At 34.7% G+C, this 16,375-nt stretch overlaps 2 protein-coding genes across 2 annotated transcripts; one reads left to right on the top strand and one right to left on the bottom strand.

Moving 5' to 3' along the window:
* Positions 1-9,769: 9,769 nt before the first annotated feature.
* TRIADDRAFT_62152 (uncharacterized protein) lies at positions 9,770-13,210 on the bottom strand (the record flags this gene model as incomplete). Its single annotated transcript, XM_002118082.1, has 13 exons — positions 9,770-9,874; positions 9,951-10,622; positions 10,695-10,829; positions 10,939-11,014; positions 11,088-11,312; positions 11,429-11,498; positions 11,676-11,804; positions 11,907-11,958; positions 12,077-12,144; positions 12,221-12,314; positions 12,431-12,522; positions 12,885-12,933; positions 13,154-13,210. 13 exons carry the CDS (start codon positions 13,208-13,210, stop codon positions 9,770-9,772), a joined length of 1,824 nt encoding a protein of 607 aa, XP_002118118.1.
* A 1,219-nt stretch (positions 13,211-14,429) lies between these two features.
* On the top strand, positions 14,430-15,164 carry TRIADDRAFT_62153 (uncharacterized protein; the record flags this gene model as incomplete). The annotated part of the gene is made up of 1 exon (XM_002118060.1): positions 14,430-15,164. The coding sequence occupies one exon, from the start codon at positions 14,430-14,432 to the stop codon at positions 15,162-15,164; it is 735 nt and encodes a 244-aa protein (XP_002118096.1).
* Between the last annotated feature and the right edge of the window lie 1,211 nt (positions 15,165-16,375).

Below are 16,375 nucleotides of genomic sequence, written 5' to 3' on the forward strand. Positions count from 1 at the left end.
GATAATTTGTTGTTGATAGTATGTGCGTTATGCTAGAATAATTACCCAGTTATACCATAGTTCTTCGCTTTATGATATTGTCTATTTACGTGTCGCATATCAAATCCGCTAAAATCTTACTGTAAACTATAACTAGATGAATACCGTAATGATTAGCTATAATAATTAATTATTATTTACACCATATTCTCATATAATTAATTAACTTATCTACTTTCGTTTAAAACTAGATCTTCTGCTTTTACTACCGGCTATGGTACTTCTTCTATCGATCCCAGGAATGAAATGGTAGAATCTGAAGAGGTAAACATTACCATTGACAATGTAATAGTATTATCTAGAGAGTTTATGGCTTTAGTGTGCCGCTTCTGCATATTAAATAGAGCACTAATAGTGAAAGAAATTGATACTTATACTAATACTACTTATTATTTGCTGCTATTGTATCATATGAACACACATCTAAATTTAAACTTGAATCATACTTTCCAAAACATAATGCGTACCTTTAATTTATTAGTGAATAAATATTTGGTTGATCAATTATTTCCTCTAAAATCAGTCCCAATAAATCCACGATAATAACATGTGGATATCACAGTTGGAAACTGTTCTTTGCGCGTTATTGCTACCGAAACCATGCAGAATAAACAGACTACTTTAAATTACCGTTTCGATTAAAATTTGTATTTGTTCTGTTTATTTGTGTATATTTAATCACTATGATTGTAAAGTTCTAGCATTTACTGTTTGATTTTGATTGGAAACCAACAATAAAACGTTTTTACGAAAGTTAGCTCAGTTTCATTATAATAGAAGCTTATGATTACGCTATAATTATGTAAGCATTATATTACCGTAACTGATGCAGTAAAAATTTAGTTATCTAAATAGCATGTTATCAATTCATCCTTGTACTATAAATTATCGCCAGGAAGAAGACGTTATTCTATCCCCTGCCGAAGCTCAACGGATTGCCGACGAACTTGCTGTATGTCTCTTCGGACAGCATTTTAAATCGATAATCTGTGTATCTGCTTAGGAACGTATTCTTATTAGGATCATTTTACCTCCAATGTAACAGGGAATGGATGATATGGAAGCAAATTTATTCGGAAATTCATTAAAACGATCTTCTAACGTTGTCAATCAGCAGGTCAAACCTTCACTGAAAGGTAGTATTATTTGCAAGATTCAAACAAAGAACTTAACTATCTTTCCAATTAAAGTGTGGACATAAGTTTTAATCGTCTAAACTACTACATTTAGGATCCCCACCGAGAAAGTCACGTCACCAAGAATCATCTGAAATTAGTCCTTCACCTCCAGATGCATCTTCGCAAGACTTTGGAGGCAACACATTATGATTTCCTTAACTTTTGATATCATAATTTATATTATATTGTAAAGCAGTTTACATGTGACAAAATCATCATATTTACGTCATGTGTTATTCGTCATTGATAGATTTCGATGAAGACGATCCACTAGCAGGTCTTGGACTGTCTGACAGCGATGAAGAAGGTTTCAAAAGGAAGAAGCAGAAAAAAATCACTAAATCAACTAGAGCGAAAGTTCCGCCTGCAGAAAAAAATCAACCTGGTATGTGAGAAGCTGTTTGATTAACAATATGCTGTTTCGTATTTTTAAAAATATTTTCGATTATTTAAAGAAGTGCCTTCGGGAAAAAGTCAGGCGGAAGATAAGTCACAACATGCTGACGTCGAACAAGTCAAGCGTGAGGTAGTCACATCTTCGAAACCAAAATCAGCAAATAAACTAACTAAGAAAACTGCAGATTCTGATGATGACATTACATTTGAAGCTGGAGGGCTATTAGATGACATGGGGTTTAGTGATGGAGAAAGTAAACCTCGATCAAAACCTGAGATGAAAGTTACTGTTGATGATGACGAAGATTTACAACCAGCGTCGGCAACTTTAGATAAATTTATTGGTAAAAGTAAGCCTGATGATGCCAAGCCAGGGCGAAAATTAACCGCTTTAGATAAGCTATTAAAAAAAGTAGAAGATACTAGTAACGATCACGAGGAAGGTAGATATAGCCATGCCATTAGCAAATACCCGTGGTAAACTGTTTTTCTACTTGTTTGAATGCCATACTGATGCGATATTATTTGCTGATACTAGAGGATAACCTAGCATTTGGCGATTATGTTCCATCTGCAGGAAGAAATAGTGTGCGTCCATCAACGGCATCATCGACACAAAAATCCGTTAGATTTTCAGGTAGCCTTTTCAGACGAAACATTTATAGAAAATCAATTTCTTAATACCAGCAATTATAGAAACTGGGTTGTAAGTAATGCAAAAATTAAACGCTGCATTATTTGATAAGTCACGGCTTTTGGTCTGTTATTGTGTAAAAATCATGATAGATTAACTATCTTTTTTAACACCCAATCGATTAGTATGCGCTAATTTGTATGTACTGTACTATTACGCTAACCATGGTATGCAATTTCATCGTAATAGACAGACTAATCACAGCTATTGTTGATATTTTCTTATTTACGTAGATGAACTCGACCGTCCTAAATCAAGTCCTGCCGGGCGTGATCGTAAAGCCAGATTGAATTCCAGTAAGCAATCTTCCATTCAGTTTGATAATGAAGAAACAGAGTCTCAAAAATCGAACGATCCTTTCGAGGCTATGGAATCTTCTGGGGAAGATTGGCTCAGTCTAGAAGATAAAAGAATATCGCAGGTACGAAAAACGCCTGCTAATTTACCGAAATCTCAACCTCCTAATGCTTCAGTTAAGAAAACCAAAGAGAATAAAAGTCAGAAATCTGACGATTGGTTAGGACTTGATGACCATAACAATGGTCCTGCACCGGTGCCAAAGAAAGGTGCAGAGGGAGACAGAAGATCTGCTTCAAAATCTTCTCCGAGAACAGATAAAAGCAAGAAGCAATCTGCAGCTAACTGGCTAGGATTAGACAATGATAGCATTCCTATTCAAGAAAGTACAAATACTGATACATCACGATCGCCACCAAAAAGTCCTACTAGAAGAGGATCAGCTTCCGATTGGCTAGGATTTACAGATACTAATGAAGATAATTTTCAAGAAACTGCTACTGAAAGGATTCACTCACCGCCAAAAAGCCCATCGAGAAAGGCAGGATCAGAATTTTCCAAATCACAAGATGATGTAACAGAGAACTCAGCTCAGACTGATGAGATTAAGCCTCCGCAAAGTCGTAGAAAGAATCGTTTTCAAGATAATGAACGGAAGTCAGCAGAAGCAATCTTTGGCGGTGACGATGATGATGATATCTTTAAGTTAGGAAAGAAAGATATCAATAAACTACAGCAGCGCCCTGTAAAAAATCAACACTCAAGTAGCGAAGCAAAGGAAAGAAAGCAATCTGAGACCAGCGATCCTTCTCCTAGGTAACTATTCTTTGTTTAGAGCTATAATTAATATAGTCAATAAAGCGATAAAACGTAGTGAACTAAAAACATATACATCACATCTGTTGTAGCCGATTACAGTCAGAAGGTAGAAATAAAGAAATGAAACACTCTAGCAGGCAAACCTCAGACGATGTTACGCATGATGTTGACGATACTTTCGAGAATGATGGTGAATTTCGAGCGAATTTGTCAACTTCAAGGAGTAGTACGTCGAAAGAATTCGTTTCGCCGCCCACAGCTATAGGCAATCGGACCGATCGAGCTATAACAGAAAGAAATCAAACTAAAAGCTTTAATGAATCAGAACAACATACTGCATCAAAACCAGTAGAATATAGAGATCCAAGGATCATTGCTGGCCCTTTCACCGTAGGTTTCAAATCTTCTTGGGATGATTTGTGGAATTTTAGCTTCATTTTTATTGATTACTTGACGTAGTTTGATAATATATCGCGCTGTCATGATATTATAATAAATAGGAACAACTAGTACCAGCTGGTCATTACGTGACTGAAGATGAATGGAAAACGTTATATAATAAGTACTTGGAAGCCGAACGTGAAAGGCAAAAGATTTATTTAGAATCTATAGCCAAGCAAGGAGAATACGAATCTAAGGTATTAATTTGTTAGCGTTGCATGCCTAAGTAACAAACTCAAAAATTAGTTAAATTTTACTATCACTTTGATATTTTAGATGAAAAGATATGAAGTGGAATGCAAGCAACTGCGTGATACCATGGCAGCTTCTGAACAACGCCACCTTGATGAAATGGAAGCATTAGAAAGAACATATGAGTAAGAATTGCCTTCCTACAGTATAATAAATTATTATGATATACCGAAGGTGAGTTTCAATCATTACTAACGACTGGTACCCGAAATTTGTAAATATTTATTTAGAAACCGCATTAAAAATTTAGAAGAAAATTATCGACGAAGGGAAAACCGGTAAGAACTAATACTCTGGCTATATCTCAAGGACGTAGTTCTTAAGCTGCGTCAAATATGATTTTTCCCTTACAAGTAGCATGAATTTTATTTGGATTCTTTTCTCTTTCTAAACATTTTAAAATTTGCGGTCATTTTTTATAAATAGATTGAAAGACGATCTTAGTAGTCAAACAACTCAGTTTGTCGACAAAATCCGTTTACTGGAGACAGAGAAATCCGATTTAATGGTCAGTCATGGTCGAAAAATTGCCAACATAGAAGCTGCCAAAGTTACCGAAATTGAAGAAATTCGAAGGACTTACAGGTTAGGCAAATTTGTCCTTCTAATTCGAATGAAAAGAAGGTATAAATTCATGCGCATTGGAACATAATTCTGCCAATCGAGCATTCTATAATTAATTAACCATTGCTATACATAATTCAACAATTTACCGTGGGTTAGAGCAACCATGGATGAAGTACGCCAACAATTTAATCAAGAAAAAGACCAATGGCAAGCAGCAAGAACAGAAGAAATTTCTGCACTCATGGAAACTTACTCGCAGACCCAGTAATTACTAATGACTTGTTTCAAATGATGCACACCATTGAAGAAGACTACTTATCATATTTATTATTCCTATTTTGTGCTTAGGGCATTGAACGATTTAGTTCATCATGTCAAAACTACTGCATCTTCAGTTAATTCCTTACAAGGTAAAATGAAACAACAGCAGCAATATACGTTGACAGAGCGCGAACAATCAGCTAAAGAGAAAGATGAAGAACTGAAACGTAGGAAAAACTGATGTAGTAGTACAATATAATCTAGCCTAAAAAAGGTTAGTAAGATTCATTTACTAATATGTACGCATCATTCCAAAGGCCTGCAAGAAAAACTTATCGAACAACATACTGAGATTGATCGAGAAAGACTGAATTTACAAACTCTGATTGCCAAGATGGAAACGCATTATAAGGAACAAGTTAGACAAGTGCAAGAGGTCAGTGTCTAGTTTTGTAGTATTGTACATAATACGACATTTGGTGATGCTGATTCACGCACCACTTAATTTGCGCTGTCTTAATATTGTAGGAGAAGTGGAATATATCTCAAGAAGCTATGCGACTTAAAGCAAAGATAGAAGCTTATGAAGAAGATCACAGACAAACTTCTGAACGAATAGCGAAAGAAAGAATCGATGTTGAGAAAGCAAAAGTAAAAATATTTATAATGCACTACCACATTGCAAATAAGAGTGCATTCTTAGTATCTTGTTTATTTTAAGGATGCCTTAAATAAAGAGCAAAAGGAAATATTAGCTCAATGTTATGAAGAACGTCGCTTGTTAGCTGCAGAAAGAGCAGAATTATTACGAAATCAAAATTTATCTTCATATCGTCAACAAACGGAACAAAATAAAGCACTAAAGGTCGCCAATATGCAACATATAATAACATCTACAAAGAAAATATCGTCTATTCATCTTTCGATATCGTACAACAATAGTTAATACATTATCCAATTTATTTCGATAGACTGAAGCTGATATGGAAGTTTCCATTGTTGAGTTGGCTAAGAAAAAGGCGGAAGTCGAGGCCGAACGCGCTGGTTTACAGCGGGAAAGAGAACAACTGATGAAAGAGCAAAATGCTGTAGAGCTAAACAAACAAAATGTTGAAAAATTAAAGAATAACATTACGAAAATGGAGATAGATATCAGTAAAAGAGCACAAGAAGTTGAGCACTTGAGCAAGGTTGCGGTTATATTAATTTTCTAGTGTATTTTGCTTGAAAGCGACTTAGTTATATTAGGCTTTTAGGTATAGTATCGTTCGGTGATCATGTAGTTATTTTCTTGTGAACTACTAGATCGCTATTCAAATGCGTCATGAAAGTGAGAAAGCATTGCATGAGGCACTGATGATGCAAAGTGAGCTCGAGCAAAGAGCAAATACAATAGAGGTTTGGCAGCAAAATGCGGAATCTCAGGAAAGACAATTAGCGCAGGTATTCGTCATAAGTGAAGCCTATTTAATTTTTTCCTCCCATAAAAGTAAATTCAATCTTATCTTTAACTAGGAGCGCTATGCTATAGCCCAAGAATGGAGAAGTATCGATAACCTCAAGCATGAACTTCGAAGCAGGGATCATGAGGCAACTATGCACATTATCCATGATTCTTACAGTCAACGTACGCATGAACTATTAAGAATTATAAGTGATAGGAAATTATGAAATAAGTTATATAAGTAAAAGCATTAATGAAATCGGGTACTATTTATTTACCTGATCAAAATAGGTAAGAATTCATCTCTTGTTACGCAAACAAGTGACAACAAAAAAACTAATCGACAGTTTCCAGTTATTAACATGCGTCCCAAATTGAATTCCGTTAAACAAAGTGCCAAGATTTTATCAAATGTATTTCGACAAGTAAGTTTATACAATATAATGACCTGTGCGTTGTGGATACCTATTTATTTTCATTTATAAACCATATTTATAGCTATTTGTACTATATTTGCTAGTGCTTCTAATGCTTTATTGAATCTTTTTTTTAATGTAGGACGAGGAGGTGCTAGAAGATGAGAGAAACTTCCTTAATACAATTATGGACTCGAATTTGAATGTTCATTTATAAGCTGCAATACTAATCAAAAATGTTTTGAAAGATACGATTTAATTACCTTTGGATCTTTTGCTATCAAATAGAGAACATATAGTCCAATATAAACGATCACGAAATTGAATTATCGAAAACTTATAATTAAACTATGCTTTGGATGAGTTACGATATATATTATACTTGTACAGAAAATTTTAAAGTTTTATTTATGATAGCTACAACTTCTTGATAAAGAATGTAAATAATTGCTCGATTTATAATATAGTCATACCTGAAAATTTTTTTCCTTTTATTGGAATTCATTTAAAAACGAAACATATGTATACTGTATTTATGTTGATGACCTAAAACGTAGAGCTAAAAAGCGAATTATCTAGAACATATTTTTTGCAATCATTCATGAAAGGAAATAAACCTAAGTTAATGATTGTAATGCACCGTACATGCGTTTCGATTTTAGAAATTACGATCTGATTGCAATCGCTGAAACTAAATAGTAACATTTTAAATGATGTAACGCGTCTATTGTACTACACTACAACGGTAGTTATTAAACGTTAATGTAAATAAGTTTACGACCTATTTAGCTCCAAGAATAGGTAAAATTTTTCTACAGTGTATGGCAGTAATTTCATACCGCAATTCTTTCACAATCACGTCGGCAAATATGAGAAGATGAAAATATAAAAAGAAATTACTAAGATTGACTATAATGAATGTGCATGTTTTCAATGTACGAGAACTGCGACTGGCTATCGTAGCTGAGTAATTTCATTCGTTACAATAATTTACAAGTACACTTGATATTATAAATTTTATGTTAGCTGATCATTCCTCAGTAATTTAATAAGAAGATACTAATATACTACAGTCATCAGGAAAGGCTCAGTTGTACTATATATTTAGATCTAAATTCTGGTCGTGTTGGTAATAAACCTGCTTGTCATAAACATTATCTTACGAAGTAAGAATTTTTATGATACTAAAAGGTTAGAAATACGGCAGTTGGATAACTTTGTTACTTCTAATTTATACGTATACTTACTTTTACTAGATTAATGTAAACTGGTCACTTCACAGTAATTTACCAGGTAGCCAATGAAATAAAATACCAAAATCAATCATTAAGCCATATTCTGTTGTAATGTATGACAAACCTCAGTTTGTACACTATAAACTATGGTCTATGTTGGTAATGAATCTGTTTATTCTACATTATCTGACGATCTTAAAACTATTTATGACGCGAAGTAGCTAGAATTATCATAAATGATACTAGCAATAATATAAATACATTTGATCGAAATAGCTTTGTTAGCCATTTTTCATTCAGCTTTTCAAATTTAATAGAAGTTTTGGTCAATGTTGGATACTTTGTTTTCAAGTACTGTAATCTTTTCGTAATTAGAATATACATATAAAGCTTGAACATGCCAATCCTCAATAGAATCTCGGTTTTATTTTGCGCTCATGCAGAAATAAGAAGCATTAAATTTTACTCAAAGAGGGATAGCAGTATGCATAAGATCCCGGATTGTTTTAAAAGTAAATCCGAAATCCTTAGATTTAGATCTAAGCCAATACAGTACAGTACGTACTTTCTAGTCAACTTTCACAAGTTGAAGTTACATATGGTCTAGTCAAATTGTATAGTAATGCTATAATTATATGCTATAATTATACCGAATTATGGTAAACTCCATTTCCTTTTAGAGAGGTACAAATATAGTACTTTACCTGGCTAAGTTGGCTTACAAATTAACTTATCTGGCATTTGTTAACAAATCAAATTTATAATCACTACAGATACTGAATAAGTTATTATAAGCCTTCAGTTCGATATCATTTAAAGCAGACTACAATTTCAAAGTATCATTGATGCTAGTAATCATAATTTAATTGAAATCCACCGTAAATTTATTTAGTAACCTATAACTGCTTTACAAACAGCTGCAATAAATCACAGAGGAAATAATTGGTATTAAACTTAGTTAGCGGATCGGATCCTTCGTGTAAGCATTGCAAATCAAAGACTTGTGCTAACAATAGAGTTTATTTAATCTGTTAACCTAATAAACATATTTAATAAACAAACATATTTATCACTGCAATTTTTCATAATTATTAATTATTAGGACCTTACGTAGCCAGTCACCTTATGTCATTTCACTTTTAGTAGAAGAAATCACTTCATTAAATTAATATCAGTTTAATCACTTTCTATTGAATAATTATTCATCTTCAATTTTATTATCGATAAGGCCGTTGCATCTGAACCTTATTGGCACCAAATTAATTATTGTTCGTGATAAAAATTAACTTACAAATAGTGATTATTACCTTTCAAATAAGTTAAAAAGTTCTCGTCCAGATCTTTTAAAAGACAAAATTTTAAAATATTTCGCAATTCAATAATAGATAAGTCAGTCACTCACTTTATTAACATGCGTGCCCATTCATTTCTGTGTAGATTTTATGTAATATTTTGCAAAAAATTAATTAAGATTCATTTAAGCAAGAAAAAAAAATATCGACATGAGTTTGATCATCGGTTTTGAAAACAAACAATGATATTGCTCGTCGAATCTACATACGACAAATTAGATGGAGATTGGACTATCATATAAATATGTCAAAAAGCCATCACTATAGAGCCATCCACAGATCGTGATAAGCATAAGTCAATGTGATTAAGAAAGCCTTCGATGAATGCGCATGCTTTGCAATTTCTAGCACTAATAAAAAGTATCTTCACGTTTAATATCACAATTTTCGCCCTTTCATTTCCGCTTGCATAGTTTCCGATACAAAGTTAAACGCATTCCCTTTACTAGATTTGTTTAAAAAGTCAAAGCCACGCTTAGCGTCCTACAGAGAGGTGAAGTAACGCGATAACATTAATATTTAATATAATAATATAGAAAAATTTCACCTAAAATTTTACCTTGGCGCTTGTATAAGGGGTACTAATGGTCGTCCGCTTAGACGATAAAGGATCCAAAGTTAAGCTATCCAGATCGGAACTTTTCAATAACGACTTGTGAAATGCTACTTCTGAGTTACCGTCAGAATTTCTATTGGCAGTTTCAGAGTGAGACGATATTGTATCATTAGTTGAAATAAATTCTAAAGATTCTGTTGAATTTTTTACTACAGTGGAATTTTCGATAGCTTTTGAGGAAGTTCCTGCAACTGGACTAAAATTGATTAGTGATTCCATTGATGCCTCAGCTTGTGAGGTTGTCGTCTTAGTTGGATTTACTGTATCTTTTGTGAATAAATCATCTAAAGCTTTCGTAGAAGCTTCCGAATTACATTCTACGGAGTCATTCGATGAAGTCTGTTGTATTGAGCCAAAGTCAATTAGTGGTTCCGAGGTCGTTTTAGAATTTATATCATTAATGTCACTTGATGGCTTAGAAAGAAACATCCCAATAAATAGACCGTCAGAAGTACCTTTACTAATGGCATCAGAAGTCTCAGTAACTTTCACTTGCAATGATTCATCAGTAGTAGAGATTAAATTCGCTTCATCCTGATTTTCTAATGTTGATACGGATTGTATTCTTTCAGCAATATTGGGCTTTCGCTGAGATTCTTGGATTAATGCCTCAACCTAAACAAAGACATCACACAATTATAGCAAAATAGATGCATAATTTATTCTATATTGCAGTTAAGTACTCACTTTCGATACTCTGCTACGAAGACCAACATTACTTGAGGTCGATAACAGTTCTATTTGATTACTCAATAACTGAATGTCTCCAAGTGACCAAAAATCGCTTTTTTTCAATGCCCTTTCAATCACACATAAAGCTTTCTATTGTGGGATTTGATGAAACAGTAAACATTAATATTTTTCAAGTCTAAAATAAATAAAATTTATAGATTAATAATATATAATATAGCAACATATTAATCGCACTGACTTGTTGAATACCGACAGGTTCCTTTAGCTTTTCACATAGTAATAAAAGAATTCTGTGATGATCAAGATAATTGCACCTAACGAATGCAAGATACGGGCTTCAGTGCTGAGACTCTTAAAGCTATTATTAAAGCAATAGACTTAGTCAACCTTTTCATAAAACTGTCTAGCATTGCAGTGGTTGGCGCAGACCGAACACCAACAGGAACAGTGATATCATCAACAAGCGCTTTTTCATAGTTTATTGCGTCGCCCGTTTGGCTATTGATATCACCGCATAGACTAACATTAGCATTCTCCAAATTTTTCGTCCTTGCAGGCAATGGTTTAGGTAAAGTAGTTGACTGTGGATTCATGAATTGTCTTGCAGTGTCACTTTCATAAGAAATAGAACAAAGACGACAATATTGAGCAATATCTCATAACTAGAGATTATACGTACATTTAGCATTTAGAGTCTATAAACAATAGCATATTCAAGTTCATGGTACCCTTTTTTAATTAGGTCAATTTTTGTCGCGTGATCATCCCAACCTCCACCAGGTCTGCCAGTAACCCGATCTAACATCAACATGATATTATAAATCGATACTTGTACGAGCAATGGTAATTATAGTTATTCATGCCCATAATTTAATAAGGGTAGCTGTAATTGGCAAATAGCTCAAGTTGCAACTGACAATGGATGCATCGTCCTTTAAAATGCTGCAGAAAACTTAGTTAGTTAAGTAAGGTTACCAGCAACGGTTTCAGAATGAAAATTCCGAACAGGCAATGGTTGTTCCTCCTCTAACTTATCAGGTTTAGAATTGATGGCAAAGCTCGATTGAGGACTAGGTTTTGATGAGTCGTCACCAACTTGTTTGGCTAGCACAGGATTACAAATATCAAAGTACGCTCTACATTGTGCCACTGCTGTAAAATGTCTCTAAGAACATTTATTACCGGAGCTAGTATTCTTAAATTTACCTTTCAGGTGTTTTTCTTTATCAGAAACATCAAAGAGAATACGAATATTTTCCTACATATCAAGGCCATATTAATGTTAAAATTGAATTGGATAGCAGCACTCTTCATTACGACATGACTTCAAACTCTACCATTGAATTATAGATTTGTTCGTATCTATATGATCATACATTAGCTAACTGTCTGACTTGTTCGTAAGGAGCATTGCCATGGAGAGGATCTGGAGATCCGCTAAACGCTATGAAACAGTGATTCGAACATTCATGTTGGACATGAGTATCATATGTCATTGACGTAAGTAGCATTGTACTCACTGGTGGTTTTTCTAATAATGTCACTCCTTTTCCTTAAATTAGTTAAGAATTCTCCATTTCCGTTCACCAAAAGATGACGAATTAATCTTAAAACCTTTGATATTTTTTGCAACAAGATGATACTTTGTCATATTTATTGCGATACTTTCTGTAGAAGATTTGAATAGCATTGGCGTTATGATAAAGTAGATAAAATGACTCTTTACTGACCTTAAGTTTGATATGATAAGAAGACTTCATCAATCTGTCCATTAAGAAATCTAAAAGATATTTACATGTATTGCTAGATTCAAAGGACATTTCTAGTTTTAACAATATTTCAGGCAATGAAGTTAGGGTAAAATATAATTGAAAAGTTGAGGGAAAATGCTTGATACTTTAAATAGTATGTTTTAAATGGTGTTCACAAGTATTTTGCTGAAAGACAGTCACCTAACAGTGATGATCAGTAGTCTATCTCTAACATTAAAGCAACTACCATACTGTAAGTGATTCTTATTCGGCATGAAAGCTGCATTCTATACGTATAAGAATTGATTTTTTGGGGATTATTCATATCAACACTCTCCAACTTGGATAGGCTAGGCAATAAATTATGACTGTTGTCAGAAAATTATCATCGCTTTGAGTCAAAGGATACTAGTAATTTCTTCGAATAAATAACCAGGTGTAGCCGTTGCATCATCCGACGTCGCTTTCATTAAAGTCGGCATCTATACAGTAGGATAATAATATTACTGTAAGTTAATCATCCAATCGGTGAAAAAATGAATTGCTCACTCATCCTGATATTGGAAAATCCATTGCAAGGAATGAGGACTACAATGCTACTACTGTTCTACTGGCAATAATGCTCCTTCATCTCCATTGCCTCTACTGTACACTCCTATAGTAAGTCATCCATCGCATGACCAATCTCATCGTCAATATTACCTTACTCGTAAAGGAAATCTTGTCGAAAAGGTTCGTGAACGTAATACTAGACGACATTTTTCTTTGGTATTCGTCAATTCCTGTCCAATGACTATCAATCCAAGAATAAATTCATTTGAAGATGGCGATAGGAATACCTGGTTGCTTTTCTAGCGCCGATTTCGTTTGAATCATCCAAGTAGGCTTGGAGATCAACAACAGCAGTCTGGCTTACAGTACTGTACACTGTAAATTACGTATTGTACATTGTAAAGTACGTATTGTAGACTGTAGACGTCCAGTACTGTACAATTAGTGTACATCATACTGTACGTCGTACGACGTCCGTATGTCCGTCGTACAGTACCAAAAATAATTGAATATTGATAATAATAATAATAATAATAATGATAATAACTGTATTGGTCTACAGTACAGTATATCTCTCCCTCTCGAACTCTTACTTCTTTCTTAAATACTGTACTCTCTGGTACTTATGCTGCAACTCATACTATATTCTTGACTGTTCTCATCAGAAAGCCTGTTCACTTATCTTCTTTCCAAAAAATGCTTTTTTTTTGGAGCGTTAGGTCGCTAGAGGGTTGAACTTTTTATGCATGTTGATGCAAGCACAGTCAGCCGTGTACTGTACTGTGTACTGTATTGCACAATGTACAGTGTACAGTACTAAGGCTTCCCTGTACTGTAGGAGTTGGGAATCCATGCGACCGTACCTTACTGTACAATGTCTCTATCAATTCTAAATTTCTATACTATTCCACCACCGACTGTGCGATAGACGTAGACCAACTTTCAACACGTTGATGAACAGCTTTTTGCAGAAAGTCGGAGGGCGTTGAGGTAGTACCTACTGTGGGAACTCCACTTGCAGAACTGCGATTATTGCTCATCCTTTTGCGCTGTGCTGCTCTCAACTTAAATATGCAACAGGAAAAGCTTCTTCCGTGCGCAGCCTTGCAGAGACGCAAAGCATGAACTGTTTTGTGGCAAAACTGAAAACAGAATTGGTGGTTCTATACTGTTTAGTACGTTGACATTTCGTTGCAAGCATACAATCAAAAAGTCGACGCGTACGTCGTAGGCTGGAAATTGGCATACCTCAACGAGCAAAAATCAAACGACTATCTTTATTATACTACAACTATTTCAACAGCAGTCAGCAGACTTGCCAAGGTTGTGCAGCATCGCAAAGTGTGACTCTTCCACTAAAGTCATTACAGTACTTGTTTCTACCAATAATTAATCAATCATACGCTAAGGCACGAAAGGCAGAGTTATGACGGTAAATCAACCCAAGTCAAGATTTGAGCAAGGTTGGCAGCGCGTTAAAGAAATGTGGGATGAAAATGAACCTGCTCTAGAAGTCGAATATTTACCAACCATAGCTTTTTCAAGTTCCTTTACTGCTTTCATACTTGCTGGATTAGTAGGAGCACAGCAAACGGCTGAAAATTTTAGAGCAAATAGTAAATTTAGGATGTTTCCCAGTAAAGTGCAGGCTCTGCGTGAGATGCATTCTCATGCTTTGCTGGGATTTGTGCGAAGTGGAAGTAAAGCTGGTTGGCGAGCTTGTATTTTTGCAGTTACTTTTACTTTATTATCGGGAAGTCTGAATGCTTATTTCAATAAAATTCATGTATTAAATTATACTGCTGCTGGCTCTTTTACGGGCGCATTGCTCAAACTTAGGCAAGGACCTCGTGGCATAGTTGTAGGGCTTTTTGCAGGTTCAGTAATAAGTTTGCCAGTTGGATTATGTGCACAAGGCTTACATTCTGTGTTACCCCAAAGTTATTACGATTCTTTAAAGGAAGATAAGCTAAAACGAAAGAAAGAACGGGAAGAAGATTGGCAGTCGCGACTGTCTGCCCTCAGTCGAATGATTGACTCTATGAAATCCGATCCATTATTGGATGATAATGCATCGGATGCGAGCAATGAGACGAACAGCCAAGAGGCAGAAACACTTCCTACCATCAAAGATCAAAGTGACAAGTCAAAGAAGGAATAACTGGATTTGCATGCAGCTGTAGCTCGACGATACAAGTGTCGAGCACGCGTTATTCGAAGATCAAGATTCGTCTAATATGGATTACTAAGTTATTATGTATTACAAGTATTCTTGGCCAATGTTAGCAAGTTGAATATCGCACGATACGGATTTTAGATTATCAAGTCACCATGGCTAACCATAATATAATATATCATACTTGTATAGCTGGCCTCCTCCAATTGAAACCAATTATTGAGAAAGCTCTTGGCAAGATTTCGTATCAACAAAGACAAAAGTGAGATGATTCTTGCATAATTCTATCATTTGAATTTTATTTTATCACAAGTTGATTAGAAATGGAAATTTTAAACTTGGCCTTGTTTCGCTGATACAGTATACGGTACTGGCAAAATTTTCTGATGTAATACTCTTTAATGAATGGATATTATTAATGTGCATGTATATAACATAGCATACAGTACGTATACATACTCGTACTTATACCGACTGAAAATTGTCTACTTTTATGAATATTTTACCATGTTCAACTACTGCAGTATTCAACAAATGCTCAATAATGGTTCGTTTTTTATGAGTACGTGTATATCAACCTTTCAAAATTCAGTAAAAGAAACTGCTGATAATCCTATATCAAGGCTACGAAATGATAACTGACAGACTAATTACTGTGCCATAGCATGAATTGTGCGTATGCAACATGAGCTGTCTGCCGATTCATCAAATGAATTAAAGTGATCATATCACAGAGGTGAGATTACGAAGCGCTCGTCTCTACGCATATTTAAAGTCAAAACGATACACTGAGGAGTGGAATGCTATAAATCATATCAAATCCTTAACATTTTCCACCTAAAAACGCAGTTTTGGATTTGATTGCAGTACAGGACAGTGTTAACCTTATGCCAACAACTATCTGATCGACCAATATTGCGTATTGCAGATTGCATGGATATTACAGTACTGTACTTGTCTAACCCGCAATTCCACCATGCTTTGGCCTCAAGAACCCTAGCTAGTAGCTAATGCATATAAAGTTAACTGTTTCAGAATTGTCCTAAAATGGCCACTTGACATCAACAGCTTGTATTAAGAGAGCCTGCTGCGTGTCATAGACTACTTTGAGTTTCTAGTTCTCTGCTAGTAGTTGTTTCAATAGTCCATGTTTGTCATCATCCAATGACGCCAACCTTGGCGAGTACAGTAAATCA

The sequence above is a fragment of the Trichoplax adhaerens genome, genomic scaffold (genome assembly GCF_000150275.1).
Source record: "Trichoplax adhaerens TRIADscaffold_36 genomic scaffold, whole genome shotgun sequence".
Classification (NCBI taxonomy): domain Eukaryota; kingdom Metazoa; phylum Placozoa; class Uniplacotomia; order Trichoplacea; family Trichoplacidae; genus Trichoplax; species Trichoplax adhaerens.